Source organism: Rhinatrema bivittatum, chromosome 4, assembly GCF_901001135.1.
Source record: "Rhinatrema bivittatum chromosome 4, aRhiBiv1.1, whole genome shotgun sequence".
Taxonomy (NCBI): Eukaryota; Metazoa; Chordata; class Amphibia; order Gymnophiona; family Rhinatrematidae; genus Rhinatrema; species Rhinatrema bivittatum.
In genome coordinates, this window is record NC_042618.1 from 8,017,880 (window position 1) to 8,033,851 (window position 15,972).

At 48.9% G+C, this 15,972-nt stretch overlaps 1 protein-coding gene across 3 annotated transcripts in view; it reads right to left on the reverse strand.

The window, feature by feature from the left end:
- SEL1L (SEL1L adaptor subunit of ERAD E3 ubiquitin ligase) overlaps positions 1-15,972 on the reverse strand; it is a 132,917-nt gene that overhangs the window by 12,140 nt on the left and 104,805 nt on the right. For 2 of the 3 annotated variants that reach the window (XM_029597721.1, XM_029597720.1), the window contains exon 18: positions 6,114-6,200. In XM_029597721.1, the coding sequence (XP_029453581.1) occupies positions 6,114-6,200 (87 nt within the window). The remainder of the gene's footprint in view (positions 1-6,113; positions 6,201-15,972) is intronic. The other variant, XM_029597722.1, reaches the window with a different exon arrangement.

The following is a 15,972-nucleotide window of genomic DNA, read 5'->3' on the forward strand; positions in this document are numbered from 1 at the left end:
AGGGATTTTTGGCAGGGGGGGGCGCAAGGGGGGGGCTTTCGTCCAGCTCATGCAGGCTAGCTAGATAAGATTTGTGCATGAGGACAAAATCCGCTGAAAAAGGGACCCTGGATTTGGCAGGGGGGGGAGGGGGGGCAAGGGAATGTCAGGACCCCCCTCCTGGGCACCCGCAGGGGCCAAATCGGGGGTTAAATCAAAAAAATCTGGCCCCCCAGCCCCAGGGAGCACTGAAATCGGCCCAGATGAAAAATCCAAGATGGCGGCCGTTCCCGGGCTCTGCCGACCTGGGAAAGGCCTAGCCATGCCGGGAGGAGTGGAGCCCCGGGCTAAATTTGCTTGTCCTGCCGAGGAGGGACCTTCCCCATCTGGCAGGCAAGCAGTGCAGAGGCCCTGCCTCGAAAAACACGATGAGGGCAGCCCACAAGAAAGGCAGGCTGCCAGCCGGGACATAGCTAAGCCGCGCCTGAAGAAAAAAAAGCGGAAAAAAAAAAAAAGCTTGACAGCCTGCACAGCAGGAGAGAGCAGGCGGGAAACCTGCTGCCTTCTGCTTCTCTGACTGCCGGTTCTAGCCCTACTCTGACCAGAAAAAAATAAAAAAGCTGGTCAACTGCTGCAAATAAGTTAGAGGTAGGTGAGTACCTGCAACTTATTGAAAGTTTGAAACTTTTAAACTCTTTTTTTTTTTTTACTGAGCGCAGCAGCGGGTTAAAAAACCCTCTCGGCAGCCAGAGGGGGAACGAGGCCCGGAGAGCGTCGGTCCCCACACCTGGAAGCGTCCACGGACTCAGGACTATGCAGGGAACCCCCTCCTGCAAAAGAGGCAAAGCCCCCCTGAGCCGGGAAAGAGCTGGGAGACGGACGTCTCCCACACAGAAACAGTAAAAGCACTAAAAGAAGGCAAAATTTCCTTCATAGATTTTTTCCTTTGTTTCTAAAACTAGCGGGAATCAAAAGAACTACTTGCTTGAGCCGAAAAAGAAAGAAGAGGCTGACTAGCCTACCGCAGAGAACTGAAGGGGAGATGCTGCACCTGCTGGAGACAGACGAATACTGAAGGGGGAGAGGATAGGCTCTGTCCTGATATAGGGCATCCTTCAAGTTTTAGTCTGTCTCCACCTGCTGGAAAGGAGGCTCAACCCACTGTCTGGACTGATCCGGGTACGTACAGGAACTGTGCTTTGCCGAGTGCACCTATTACATTGGACCCTTAGATTGTAAACCTTCTGGAGACAAATGTTACATCAACATAACCCTGCTTGAGCTACCAATAAGGTGTGACCTAAATGCAAAAATAAAAACTCATCCTTGAACATACAGGAAGGGTATATCTCTCTAGCTCTATTCACACCACCTATACACAGAGTTCAAAGGTCTATTTATTCCCTAAAATACGGATATTGCTTCCTCCTAGCCTACAGATCAACATGATTCAAGCCTGCCTGACAGGAAACATTGACCTCCACCCCCACTCCTCAAACAATCACAGCAAGAAAGGTACCACTACAACTTCCACCAGTTTAGCATCAAGTCAAAGCAATTAGTTACTTGCAATGATTCCTGAATACGCTGGGCTACATCGGAGGTTACAATGTGCGTGTATCGGACATAGTGAATGTGCCCTGGAAAGTGAGGTTCTATGGCAACTGGACCCAGTCTGGCTACACTACCAAATGTATTGCATTCGTGTTACAGGCTTCTAATGGTATAACTTCTGCCATCAGCCTTCTGCCACTCTTAATTCTCTTTGAAAAAGAAACCAGAGTCTCTGAACATTGCACATACTTTTACTGGCACTAAGGTGGGGTGGTGGGACAATAGAAGTGCATTTCTTTAAGTAAAAAGCTTGGATTGTTCAAGAAAATTAGGTCTTACCTCCGATAATTTTCATTCCTGTAGTACCAAGGATCAGTCCAGACTCCTGGGTTTTGCCTCCGCACCAGCAGATGGAGACAGAGCCAAACTTGTCAGGCTTCCCATATATACCAGGGTGCCACCCACAGCCTGTCAGTATAATGCAATGTCAAAGCAGAAACTCTGAAAACTAAACACTAACTAAACCCCCCGGAATATTAACCGGAGAAACCCCGGGCTCACAGTCCCCAACGAGAGACCTGCCCCGGAAAAAGAAAAATCAGCATATAGCTACTGAACCATATAAGGAAATCCCGCAACATTCTCCCAAACGAAAACGAAAACACCGAGGGCAGGACTCTGGACTGATCCTTGGTACTACAGGAACGAAAATTATCGGAGGTAAGACCTCCGGCGAGCAAAGAACCATGGGGCCTTGGCATTCTGGAACGTCGCCATCAGATCCCTAGCCAGCGTGCCCCATCTGACGCAGATGAGATGGAAGGCCCTGCCTGCCAGACCCCCTTCGTGATGTTTGCCACCCTGCCTAGGGAACGCCCCATCTGCATTACGCGAGTGACTGCTAACCAACAGAGGGGCTCCGACTTCGCCCGAACAGCCAACCATCCAGGTACGGGTGCAACAGTAGTCCTCCCTCTGCAGCTGTGCTGCTATGACCACCATGACTTTGATAATGGTCCGGGGGGCAGTATCCAGCCCAAAAGGTAAGGCTTGGAACTGCAAGTCTTTCCCCCAAGACGTATAACCGGAGATGTTTCTGGTGATCCGCCCTGATCCAGACATGAAGATAAGCCTCCGTGAGATCCAGGGATGCCAGGAATTCCCCCAGCCGTATCGACGCAATGGCAGACCGTGGCGCCTCCGTGCGAAAAGCGGGATCCGCCAACATCTGTTGACATACTTGTGATCTAGTATAGGTCGGAAGGTTCCTTCCTTCTTTGGAAGGACGAAGGAAATTGAGTAATGTCCTTTTCGTCGCTCCTGATGTGGGACCGGTACAACTGCTCCCAGATCGAACAACCTTTCCAAGGTTTGCTGGACCGCTCGGCGCTTGTCTGCGTTTCCGCACGGTGTTTTATTACCGACAGTACTCCTTGCTCTGACGTGATCCTGGCCAATTCCTCATAGCAGAGAGACAATCTGCCCACTACCCTGGGTACCGAGGAAAGGTCCGGCTGGATATCATTGCACGGGCTTAACGCAGGCAGGGGACTGTGAGGAACCAGGCCTGCCAAAACGCCTGCCCCGAAAAGACTGAGTCTTCTGACGTCCCCCACCCCGAGCGAAAGGAGGAGGAAGGGGAAGGAGCACCTGGGTGTGAGCCCACAGATTTCCCCTGAAATGAGACCTGGAGGAAAAGGATGACCTGGGGCGTGGACTATCCTCCAGAAGACGATACTCTTTATTCTCCCCCAGGAGCTAAATCATAATATCCAACTCCTTCCCGTACAGCAGCTTCCCCTTGAATGGCAATGAACCCAGCATGGACCCGGATGCACTGTCCGCCGACCAGTTCCGCCACCACAGCAGCCGTCACGCAGAGCCAGCAGAGGCCATGGAGCGTGCAGAAGTTCGCAAAAGATCATACAGGGCGTCCGCACTGTAGACCACTACCGGCTCTAGGTGTCCGGCCTAGCGAGCCTCCTCTTCAGACAAGCCCTCATTGGCCAGGAGTTGTTGGGCCCAGGGTAGACCGGCTCCGAGTGTGAAATTACTGCCCGGGCCAAGACTTCAGAGATCTTCTTCAATTGGATCTCCGACTTCCGATCTGGAGATCCTTCAGAGTCGTGGTACCCGGGACCGGTATGGTAGTGCACTTCGTGACCGCTGACACGGCTGCGTCCACCTTGGGAACTCTGACTTCCAAGGCGTCCTCCAGCAGGGGTAAAAGCTTGTCCATCGCCTTCGAAACCTTTAATCCCAAGCCCGGTGTGTCCCATTCCCGAATCAGCAGACTTGAAGCTGAAAAGTGAAAAGGAAAGGTCGTAGGGGTCCGCTCAGCACCAGCAACACCAAATCCATGGAAGCGAGCCTAGACTCCTCTGGAGGAGTAGCGATCCCTAACTCCTCCAGGATGGCTGGTATGAGGGGTCCCAGTTCGTCCCTATGGAAGAGACTGATGACCCTGGGATCGTCGCCCTCCGAAGTCTGGCTCTGCTTCTTAGTCCCTGGCGGCGTGGCTCCGTCTACCCTCTACCCCCCTCGGGGGTGGGGACAGGCCCTCCAAATCCTCCTGGTCTGACGTGTCCTCCGAGGAAGACGAGGCATCCTGTGGCGGGAGGGCCCTCAGAGCCTGCTTTGCCCGCGAAGGTCCTGCAGTGGCCCCCTGCCGTGGGCATCCCATCCTAGCAGGGCGGGCCCCTTCAGGACTCTCCTGAGAAACTGCTGGACGCCTGCGAGACTTGCGGGCCCTGCCAGCCCTACGCATGGCCAAAATAAACCCCGAGGGGGAGGGAGGAGCAGGAGCCATCTGACTCGGATCCTGTGATGTCCCCTGCTCCCTCCCCCGAAGGGCCCACGGGAGAAACCAGTCCCGGCGCTGGGCGTTGTGGAGAGAGGGAGGGCGGGGAGTTCCTGCCCCCTGGTGGAGGACGGCGAAGCAATCAGGGCGACCGGCGGGACCGGCGCTAAAATGGCGTCTCTTGCTGCATCTGCCTGCAGTGGCTTCGGTAACACCGCGGGAGGGGCCCAGAGCGCGAATGGCATCACGATCCGCCTACTTACCACCCCCTGCGCATCCCCCGAAGTCCCTTCATCGCCGGGGATGCAGGCTGGACCCAGCCCATCCCTTGAGCGCTGCGCGCACGCCGACCCGCAGGCCGCGCCATGTGGCATGCCGGGTCGGTCCGCGCCGCCGGGTGAAGAAAACTCAAAAAATTCAAAAATCAATCCCGCGATCGGGAAGGAAGGAGCCGAAAGAAAAAAATCAAACTGCGCCGCCAGCGCAAGAAAAACTTACCTCACTTTTTTTTTTTTTTTTTTTTTTAAACGATGCTGTCCCCCGGCGGGTGCTGAAGCAGCCTGGTTGGGGTGAGTGAGCCGGGCTCCCCGGTATCACCCTGACTGGGCCGGTTCTCACCTGAGGGTCCTCGACCCTAGGCCACAGCAGCCTACTACCAGGGGGGGGGGGGGGATGGCCCCCTCGGGACCTAGCAACCCCCTGGGAGGCTCAGGCCCGATCCTCTGGAGAGCCTGCTACAAAAAACAAATATCTCCCTTTTTTTTTTTTTTTTTTTAAACTTTACTGCAAGGAGAGGGGAAGAAACAAAACCTAACTAACCCCCTTACACATATACACTAACACCCAATTGAATCAGGCAAGACTGTGGGTTAGGCATCTGACCATCTGCTGGAGACAGAGTTATACTGACAGGCTGTGGGTGGCACCCTGGTATATATGGGGAGCCTGACAAGTTTGGCTCTGTCTCCATCTGCTGGTGCGGAGGCAAAACCCAGGAGTCTGGACTGATCCGGAACGTACAGGGAAACTGGGAATTCAATAAAACAAAAATGTATTGAATTTTCTTCTTTCCACCACCCATTATGTATTCAGAAACAGCCAGGTTCTTGCCTCTGTATCTGTCTTTACTAAGCTGATCTGCTGCTAGATAACTTGCCTCACTCTTGGTTGTTTTGAACCCTACATCCATAGTGCTGGTGACTGCAGTTATATGTGCAGTACAGACTGTAAAATATTTCTTTGACCAATAAATCAGATACCAATCGGACTTTGTCAAGTACAGTGGGAATAGCATCTCTTGGGATGATGATATCTCTGGGCTTCAATAATGATTAATATCCACCACCAGTCATGCTTTCACCAGAGGGACAATAATGGTCTATTCTTCTTCAGTCTAGTCAATACAGGTAAATCAGAAGTCCATTAATGGCTATTAATCAATTATACTTAGGGAATAGCCATTGCTATTAATTGCATCAGTGGCATGGGTTCTTCTTAGTGTTTGGGTAATTGCCAGGTTCTTGTAGCCTGGTTTTTGGCCTCTGTTGGAAACGGGATGCTGGGCTTGATGGACCCTTGGTCTGACCCAGCATGGCAATTTCTTATGTTCTTATGACATGATTGATAAAAAGAGGTTCCATAAGGTGTCTTAATGCATATGGAAGCCCGAGTGGTGGACTATGATCTCACACACACACACCGTCCAGTTCAGGCACTTGATACTGTGTACAAAACAGAAGTTTGTTTAGGAAAAGAAAATCTGCCACACTCAGGACTTCACCTTGAGACACACCTTGGGAGGCAGCCCGGTTCCAGTGTAGCAAGGCCCGTGGGTAAGTTTCATTCTCTCCTATTAGATTAGCTTCTCCTGTAAGAAGATCAGAACAGAATATAAAAAGAATAATGACGGCCAAAAGTATTTTTTGAAAAAAATATTATAATGAAAAAATAAAAAAAGTTTACCCTTTGTACTGTGGTTAAAAGTAGCATGTTTTGCTAAGGCAAATATGTATTAAGTTACTCCAATAAAAAAGTATTGCCTTATATTAATTAACCTTTCATTCCTTAGCTAAGGCAGGGGGTAGAAATGTACAGTACATATTTGACTGGACAAATCTCCACTGATGAACGTAAAGTGCCAATCAGTTGTAGCACAGGATGCTTAAGGTTTTCATGCACATGCCTGTTGCAGTTTTGAACAATTAGAAATCATGATGATATGCCCCACAGGAAAGGCTGAAAAAGATGAGTTTTATTTAGCTTGGGGAAAAAAGACTGGGGAGAGACTTGATAGGAGTATTCCGAAATTAAGAGTTCACAGGGAAGTTGCTGGTCAAGTTCTCCTTTGCCAATGTAGAAAGGACAAGTAGTAATGGTCTCAAGTTACAGCAAGGGAGAATTAAAACGTTTTCCCTACTGCCAAAGGAGGCAGTCAAGCACTGGAACGTTTATATAGGGGGTAGGAGGTGTGAACTAGGGTGAATTTTCCAACTGTGGAGGATTTTAAGAGCAAGTTGGATAAGCATTTGAGATAATCTAGGTACAGGAGTTCTCCCTGAAGAAAGGTCCTCTCAAGTTCTATCACTCTGGGCATGAGGAGTACCCTAGTGGTCAGAGCAGCAGACCAAGAAGCCAGGGCTCAAGTCCCACTGATGCTCTCTGTGACTCTGGGCAAGTCACTTCACCCTTCAGGTACAACTAGACAGGCCAATGCAATAAGGTGCGCCCAGCCTAGCGCACGTTTCGTGCATGCACTAATAGCGCCCAATGCAGCAAGGAGATTAACACATCTAAAATGTGTGCTGGATACCGCCCATTGCATTTAAATTCAATGTAAATGAAGACATCAACCATTATCACCTGATGCAGGAAAGCATGCACAAAGGCTGGGCACCTAACGCATATTGTTTTACTCCAAAAAAAGGAAAATTGGTTCTTACCTACTAATTTTCCTGGGTTTTGCCTCCCTTCCAGCAGATGGAGACAGAGAATGTTTCACAGCCACATAACCCAGCGTAGCACCTGCAATCCCTTCAGTATTACTATGACCCAAGCTAAGACAAGAACCTCTGCAACAAATTTAAGGAACAATATCCCCCCAACAAGCAGGGGAAAGAGAAAAACAACTTACAACAATAGACAGTAAAGAAACGAAGTAGTGATCAGAAACCTGTACTATTCTTCACACAACAAAGAGAAAAACACACAAAAAAACAGATTGAGCGGACTCTCCAAATGCTCTCTCTTCCACCGGGCAGGACTCTGGACTGATCTGCAAATTAGCAGGTAAGAACCAATTTTCCTTTCCCTGTATGTAGCAAGATCAGTCTAGACTCCTAGGATGTACCAAAGCTTCCCTAACTGGGGTGGGACCGCGAGAGTCCCGCTCGAAGCACACTTGCACCGAAATTGTCGATGTCCGAGACCTGGACGTCCAAGTGGTAATGCCTGGCAAAGGTATGCAGAGACTTCCAAGAGCAGTCCTGCAAATTTCTTGTGGCGAAACTAATTGACATTCTGCCCAGGAGGCCGCCTGGGACCGGGTACAATGAACCCTTAACCCCTCCAGGATAGGACGACAGACACATGAAGGCAGAACCAATAGCTTCTTTCAACCAGTGCGTAATCGTGGCTTTAGATGCCTTCTGACCCTTTTTTTGCATCACTGCATAATATAAAAAGGTGATCAGACAACCTGAAACTATTAGTGACCTCTAGGTACCTCAAAGCAGCCCTTCTGACATCCAGACACAATTCTGCAGCATGAGGTGCCCCCAACCTCCAGGTTCGGACAAGCCGGTAGCTCCACTGACTGTCATAAGTAGAACGCCAAAACCACCTTCGGCAAAAACGAAGGAACCGTTCTCAATGATACCCCGGAATCTGAGATGCGTAAGAAAGGCTTGCAGCTCAGATATTCTTCGCCACCAAGAACATTACCTTCAAAGTGAGATCCTTTATAGTAGACCTTTTAAGAGGCTTAAATGGCGCTGCACACATACCCTTGAGAACCAAATTAAGGTTCCAAGACAGACACATCAGGCGAATAGGCAGTCGTAAGTGCTTGACCCCCCTGAGAAAACAGAATATCAGGATGTGCTGCCAGCGGCTTCTCATGAACCTTTCCTCGAAACCCCCCCCGGGCAGAGACCTGTACTCTCAGGGAACTAAATGACAAGTCTTTAGTTAATAATCCTTTCTGTAAAAAATTCAGAATCTGTGCCACTGATGCCCACTGTGGATCAATCCTTTGATTAGAGCACCAAGACTCGAAAATCCTCCACACCCCGATATACACCAAGGAAGTGGAAGTCTTTCGAGCCTGCAATAGCGTAGTAATAACATCCTCAGGATATCCTCTCAAACACTGCCTCTCAAAAGCCAAGCCGCTAGACAAAAGCAAGCCACCTAATCTGAAAATATAGGTCCCTGGTGTAGTAGGTTCAGGAGATGCTCCAGACAAAGCCGACCATCCACTGCCAGATTGACCAGATCCACAAACCAAGGCCTCCAGGGCCACTCTGGAGCCACCAGGATCGTCCAGATGGAGCTCTTTTCTCCTCAGTACCTTGGCCCATCAGAGGCCATGGCGGAAACACGTATTTCAGAATGTTGCTTGGCCAAGGGAGGACGAGGGCATCGATTCCCTCTGCACCTCGCTCTCTTATGCGACTGAAGAATCAAGGAGCTTTGCCATTCCGCTACGTAGCCATTAGATCCATATGTGTAACACCCTATCTGTGGGTAACTAGAGTCATCGCTTCCACCGACAATTCGCATTCTCCGGGATCTAACCGTTGACGGCTGAGAAAAACAGCTTGTACATTGTCGGACCCTGCAATGTAAGATGCCTCTATCAAGAACAGATGCTGTTCTGCCCAAGCCAACAGCATTTCCGCTTCCTCATTCACCACTAGACTCCTGGTGCCGCCTGGATGGTAGATGTAAACCACCATTGTGGCATTGTTGGACATGATCTGGACCATTGCACAACATAGGTAGAAATGCTTGGAGGGCTAGCCATACCGCTCATCTCTAGACGATTGATGGACCACTATGCGCCTCCTCCAGCGACCAATGTCCTTGGACAGACTGAGATTGACACACCACTCCCCAACCAGAGAGACTGGCACTGGCAGTAACCACTATCCACTGCGGCACCTCCAGGTTCTTCCATGGCCCAAAGGGTGGGGAGACAGCCACTATGACAGATTGGACCTGGCTGAACTGGTAAGTGATAGAGGGAGATGAAACTGCTCCAACACCGGATCCCATCATGACAACAATACTTGCTGAAGAGGTCTCATATGAGCAAATGTTCAAGGGATGAGTTCCAAGGTCGACACCATGGAGCTGAGAATCTGTAAGTAATCCTAGACCCTGGACATCCAAGCCTGCAACAGTCTTGAAACTTGGGACTATAACTTGATCATCCGTTCCTCCATGAGAAACACCTTCCCAAATCGGGTATCAAAGCACGCGCTCAGAAAAACAAGACTAGCGAGGGTAAGAGTTGGATTTTGGATAAAAGTTCACTATACACCCCAATGCACTTAAGTAGTTCAGCACTAATTCCACAGCTTGCCTGCAAAAGTCCTGTGACTTCGCTCGAATCAGCCAATTGTCGAGATATGGGTGCACCAACATGCCCTTTTTCCATAGGGCTGCTGCTACCACCACCATAACCTTGATGAAGGTCTGCGGCACCATTGCTAAACCAAATGGAAGGGTGCAAAACTAAATTCTCTCCCAGGATCATGAACCATAGGAATCTTTGATGGTCTGGGCAGATCTTGATGTGCAGACACACTTCCATCAGATCCAAAGCCAAGAACTCCCTCTTCGCACAGCCGCAATGACCGACCGCAAGGTTCCCATGCGAAAACGAGGAACCTTGAGAGCTTGATTCACATTCTTCTGGTCAAGAATTGGATGAAACGTCCCTTCCTTTTTGAGAACCATAAAATAAATGGAATAACGTCCTGTCACTCGCTCATGCAAAGGCAGGGGAACTATGACTCCTAACATTTGCAGGCGGTCGAAAGTCTGAAGCACCACCTGCTTCTTTTCTGCTGAAGCACAGGGAGACACCATAAAGAGATTTCTGAGGGGTCGAGCAAACTCTAAAGCATAACCATGTTCTATCATGCTTAGAACCCACTGGTCCGATATGATCTTGGCCCACTCCTCAAAATTGGGTAAGATGACCCCCTATTACAGGGACTGAGGAGTGAGCTCACCTCCCTCCCTGCCTGCTCTATGGGCACGAAAGGGCTGGTTCCAAGGCCTGTGGCCTCCTTCGTCTGGCTGCTGGAACTCTGCTTTGCTGGAAAGGCCTCTGGGCCCGATACTGAGAGCGCACTGGGAAAGACACCTTGGGCCCCTTGGGCTTGTCCTCAGGCAACTTGTGCACCTTATTCTCACCTAAGAGCTTTATAAGATGCTCCATATCCTTCCCAAAAAGGAGTTGCCCTTAAACGGCAAGGCACCAAGCTGTGTCTGAGGAAACGTCCGCTGACCAATTCTGCAACCAAAGAAGTCTCCTGGCAGAGACTGCGTACATCATCATTCTGGAAGAAGTACGGCGAGATCATACCAGGTATCTGCACCATAAGAGAGACTGTGGCCTCCAGATTCTCTGCCCACTGAGACTCCGAAGGAGATAAATCCCCGTCCGCTTGCATCTGCTGCACCCAGCACAGTGACGCAAGAAACATAAAACTACTGCAAACCGCAGCCCATATGCCGAGCACCGAGACCTCATATCTCTTTAAGGTGGACCTCAAGCTTCTTATCCTGGACATCTTTCAGTGCCACAGCCCCAACCACGGCAATGGTCATCCTCTTCGTGACCGCAGAGACTCACAAGAGCTCCAGAGTGTCCTCGGGCAGCAGATATAGCTTGTCCAAAGCCCTGCTCACCTTGAGGCCAGTCTCCAGAGTATCCCACTCCCTTACCACCAACTGCTTGACAGAGCTATAAAAATAGAATGTCTTGGCCGGACCCCACAAGCCTGCCATGACTGGATCCACCTCCTCCCTGGGTCAGTAGTCCCTTGAGTGGCCGCTATGCCCAGCTCTGCCAGGACAGGCAGAATCAAGGGTCCCAACTCTTCTTTCTGAAAGAGGTGAAGCACCTTGGGATCATCACCTTCCAATGCTGGGAAAAATCCCGGCTCTTCAATCAGACCCTGGATGCTCTGCTCCCAGAGTCCAGTGAGGCAGCATCTGGAAACAACCCCTTCTCAGATTCTTCAGAGGAAGCATCGCTGGCGGCCCCCAGCTCCGAATGGGCATGGATCTACTGAATCCTCGTGGCCCACAGGACCTTGGGTCCCTTAGCCCTCTGCTTGGGTAGGGGGGGGGGGCCCCACTGTCTTGTGCTTGCGACAACACTGGGATGCAGTGTGATGCGCCAGAAACGCTTTATGCATCAGGACAAACTCAGCTGAAAAAGGAGCCAAGGTCTCCGAATCCTCTGCCAGAGAATCAGAATCCTGCTCTGACTGTTCTACAAGGGCCTCTTAGGCCTCAACGGGGATGTTTTCAACCAGTGACAGCGTGAGAGGAAGATCCCCTCCCCCCGCTGCCTGTTGCGTTTGAGCTGCGAAGGTCTGCAAAATGGCCGCTGTTCCTGTACACACTGGAAACAGGTCGTCAGCCTCCTGCCTCGACACTTTCGGGCCCCAGGCTGGTGCCGCACAGAAGACGCTGCCACAGCCCTTCCCACCAGGGAGGCACTGGGAACAGCTGCCAGCCTGGGAGAGGTGGGTGGAGAGCTCCCCACACTCGGCATAACGAGCTTCCTACAGCATCATGAAGCGCCGGGCTGACCATGCGGCAACACTTGGTTGGATGAGAAAACAGACCACAGGGAGAGCTGGAGGAAACGACAAACCAATTCTCTGAGCCTTCTCCCTGCACCACTAGCGCCGGGGAGAGAGACAAGGAGGCACAAATGCATTCTGCTGTCTTCCCCTTCTGACTTTTTTTTTTTATAAAACTTTAGAGAAGATAACAGAAAAGGGGACTGACTTATCTGAAGAATGGTCCAGGCTTCTCCAGAGCTCCAAGAGGTGAGGGAACTGGACCACCAGCTTTCACCTCCAAAAATGGTCCAAAGAGCAAGTTGGAGTCCCCAACCCCTGCTCATATAAAACTCTACGACCAGGAGGGATGGCACTACCAGGACTTGCCAACCTCCTGGAAGAACAGACTCCTATAATTTCTTTTCCTTTTTTTTTTTTTTAAGGTTCAGAACTGCAGGTTTTGTACCTCCTCCATCTGCTGGAGACAGAGAAATACTGAAAGACTGCAGGTGCTATGCCGGGTTAATGTGCCAGTGGCCTTGAAAATTTCTCTGTCTCCATCTGCTGGGAGGGAGGCAAAACCCAGGAGTCTGGACTGATCTGGGTACGTACAGGGAATTAACTCCAGCTCTGGAGGTGAAGTAAAGTTTACTCGCAATCAAGGGCTCATGAGAAATATTAAAAAATTGGTCCTCTGTGTTGCGATAAATGTGCCCCTTGTAGGGTAGGGTTGTTTAGAGACATTTGTATACTATTTAGTTATTTGGTGTTAGAACAAAAAAAATACACATAATATATACACACACACACATATATACACTCGTTTGTAAAAGTATTCAATCCCTAAAATGTCAGCAGATGTGTGGATTATAAGTGACTATTACACAGATTGTTCCAGACAGTATATTTATTGCAAACCAGTATGCTCTTAAAGTAAATTTTCAAAGTCACAATTCATTATTTCTCTGCATTTCTTGTAAAATAAAATTAAAAACTGAAAAATGCTGCTTGCATAAGTATTCAAACCCTGTGCTGTAGAAGCTCCAAGTTTATACAGATGAAAGATATTGCCATAACAATTGGCCTCTCCCTGTAAATAATTTTAAAAGGTCAGCTTTTCTAGATAAAAGACCCCCCAATTCTGGTATCATTGGTCAGACTGTGAATCTGAAGGAAAGCTGTGAAAATGAACACCAAAGAGCATTCTAAGGAAATTAAAGTTCTAGACATGCATAAGATAGGAAAAGGGTACAAAATAATACCAGAGTGCTTGGATATCCCAGTGAGCACTGCTGGATCAATTGTGAGGAAATGGAAGCTGCATCATTCTACCCAGACACTGCCTAGACAAGGCCATCCCTCAAAACTCAGCATCAGAGCAAGGAGGAGACTTGTAAGGGAAACCACAGAGAGGCCAATAATCACTTCAAAGGAGCTACAGAGTTCAGTGGCTGAGACTGGAGTGGAGGTGCCCCAGTCAACCATATCAAGAGCTCTGCATACAACTGGCCTGCAAGGGAGGATGGCTAGAAAGAAGCCAATACTGAAGAAAAACCACATCAAAGCAAGTCTGGAGTTTGCTAGGTAACATCAGCGTGACCCAGCTAAAATGTGGGATAAGGTTTTGTGGTCAGATGACACAAAAACAGAGCTTTTTGGCCAAAATTCAAAATGCTATGTGCGGCACAAACCTAACACTGTCCATTCCTCAGCAAACACCATCCCAACAGTAGAGTCTGGGGGTGGCAGCATCATGTTGTGGGGATGCTTTTCCTCAGTGGCAACTGGGCATCTTGTTAAAATTGAAGGACGGATGGATGGTGCAACATTCAGGGAGATACTGCAACCCGACTACAACCCACAAACTCCGAATCCAGAATTGAACTTGCTCTATTCAAATCCCCCCGCCTTCAAATATGCCTTGCCTACTCCCCCCCTGGCTCCAGGGTCCCCTGGTCTGACCACTATTATAAAATCAACTCTCTCCATAAACAAAGACCCCTCCTCTCCTCCTAACCACACCACCTTCATTCATTACAGAAAACCTTGCAACCAAGAAGACCTCATTATCTTATTTACCACTGCCCTAAATGAACTAGACAGCTCAAACCCTGACCTCGCCTTTGCTACTTGGTCTAAAATCAACTCCAACATCACCAAACTATGCCCCCTCATATCCAAACCAATAAATCCAGACACCCAAAACAAAAATCCCTGGTACTTCCCTGAACTAAAACACCTCAAACGCATCCTAAGGAACAATGAAAAGAACTGGCAGAAAGACCCATCACCATCCCAACTTGCTATCTACAAATCCACCCTTTACAAATATAGAAATACAATTCAGAAAACCAAACAAGATTTTTACACAAGTAAAATACACAACTTCCAATATGATCCGAGAATTCTCTTCTCATTTGTTTCTGAACTCACCAAACCCCCTTTCCCCCCATACCTGAAGCTGAATCCAAAATTAAATGCAACTCTTGCCAAATAATTCGACAAAACCTCCATTATGATGAATCTTCCCCCACCCAACCCTAACATTCACATCCCCCCTATAAATCCTCACGCCACCATCAACTCCTTTGACACCATCTCTGCCTCTGAAACTGAAACCCTCATTAAGAAAATAAAACCTGCAGCCCACCCTGTTGATCACATTCCGCCCAAAACCCTTTAATCGATCTCCTCTACCCTGGCCGAAGCCCTATCTGACATCATAAACTCCTCCCTCACCCATGGAACTGTCCCAGACATCCTGAAACAGGCCATAGTCAAACCCATTCTAAAAAAACACAACCTAAATCCATTAGAACCTGCCAACTTCAGACCCATTTCTAATCTCCCTTTCCTTGCAAAACTTTTGGAAAAGGTAGTCAACATCCAGCTTTCTGAACACCTCGAGAAACATAGCATTCTCTCCCTCTCTCAATTTGGGTTCCAGAAATACCTTAACACCGAAACCCTTCTCTCCCTCTCTGACACCATTATCAAAGGTCTTGACAACGGTCAATCATATATTCTTACCTTACACGACATTTCCTCAGCGTTTGATACCATTAGCCACAATATCCTCCTTAGCAGACTATCTGAAATTGGTTTTACTGGCACCGCTCTCAATTGGTTTATATCTTACCTTGACAATAGAACCTACAAAGTAAAAGTCAGTAACAACGAATCCCTCCCCAAACTAACCCGTGGTGTCCCCCAAGGCTCCTCCTTGTCTTCTACCCTTTTCAATATATACATGTTCCCCTCTGCCGTCTCCTATCCGAACTTAGTCTCACCCACTTCATATATGCCGTCGACGTCCAAATTCTCATTTCCATCACTGACTCCATCACCAAATCCCTCCAAACCTGGCATAACTGCCTATCCTTTATTAATCATCTATCAAATTTAAACCTTGCACTGAACACCTCAAAAACTGAACTCCTCCTCTTCTCTCACAACCAACCCTCCAGTCCTCCCACTGTTCCCATCCCTACTCTCCATCTCCTAAGTTACTCCATAAGGTTAGAAGCCTCGGCGTCACCCTAGACTGCAGTCTCAACTTCAAAAATTTATTAGCACCCCCATGAAAGACTATTACAAACTTCATGTCCTCAAAAAACTCCAACCTCTCCTTCACCTTAACGATTTCTGCACTGTCCTCCAAGAAGTAATCTTCTCCAAACTTGATTACTGCAACGCCCTCCTACTTGGCCTCCCTGCTGCTTAACTCAAACCCCTGCAGATGCTTCAAAATGCCACAGCCCGTATTCTCACCAACTCCCGAAAATGTGATCACATCACTCCCATCCTAAAAGACCTCCATTGGCTCCCCAT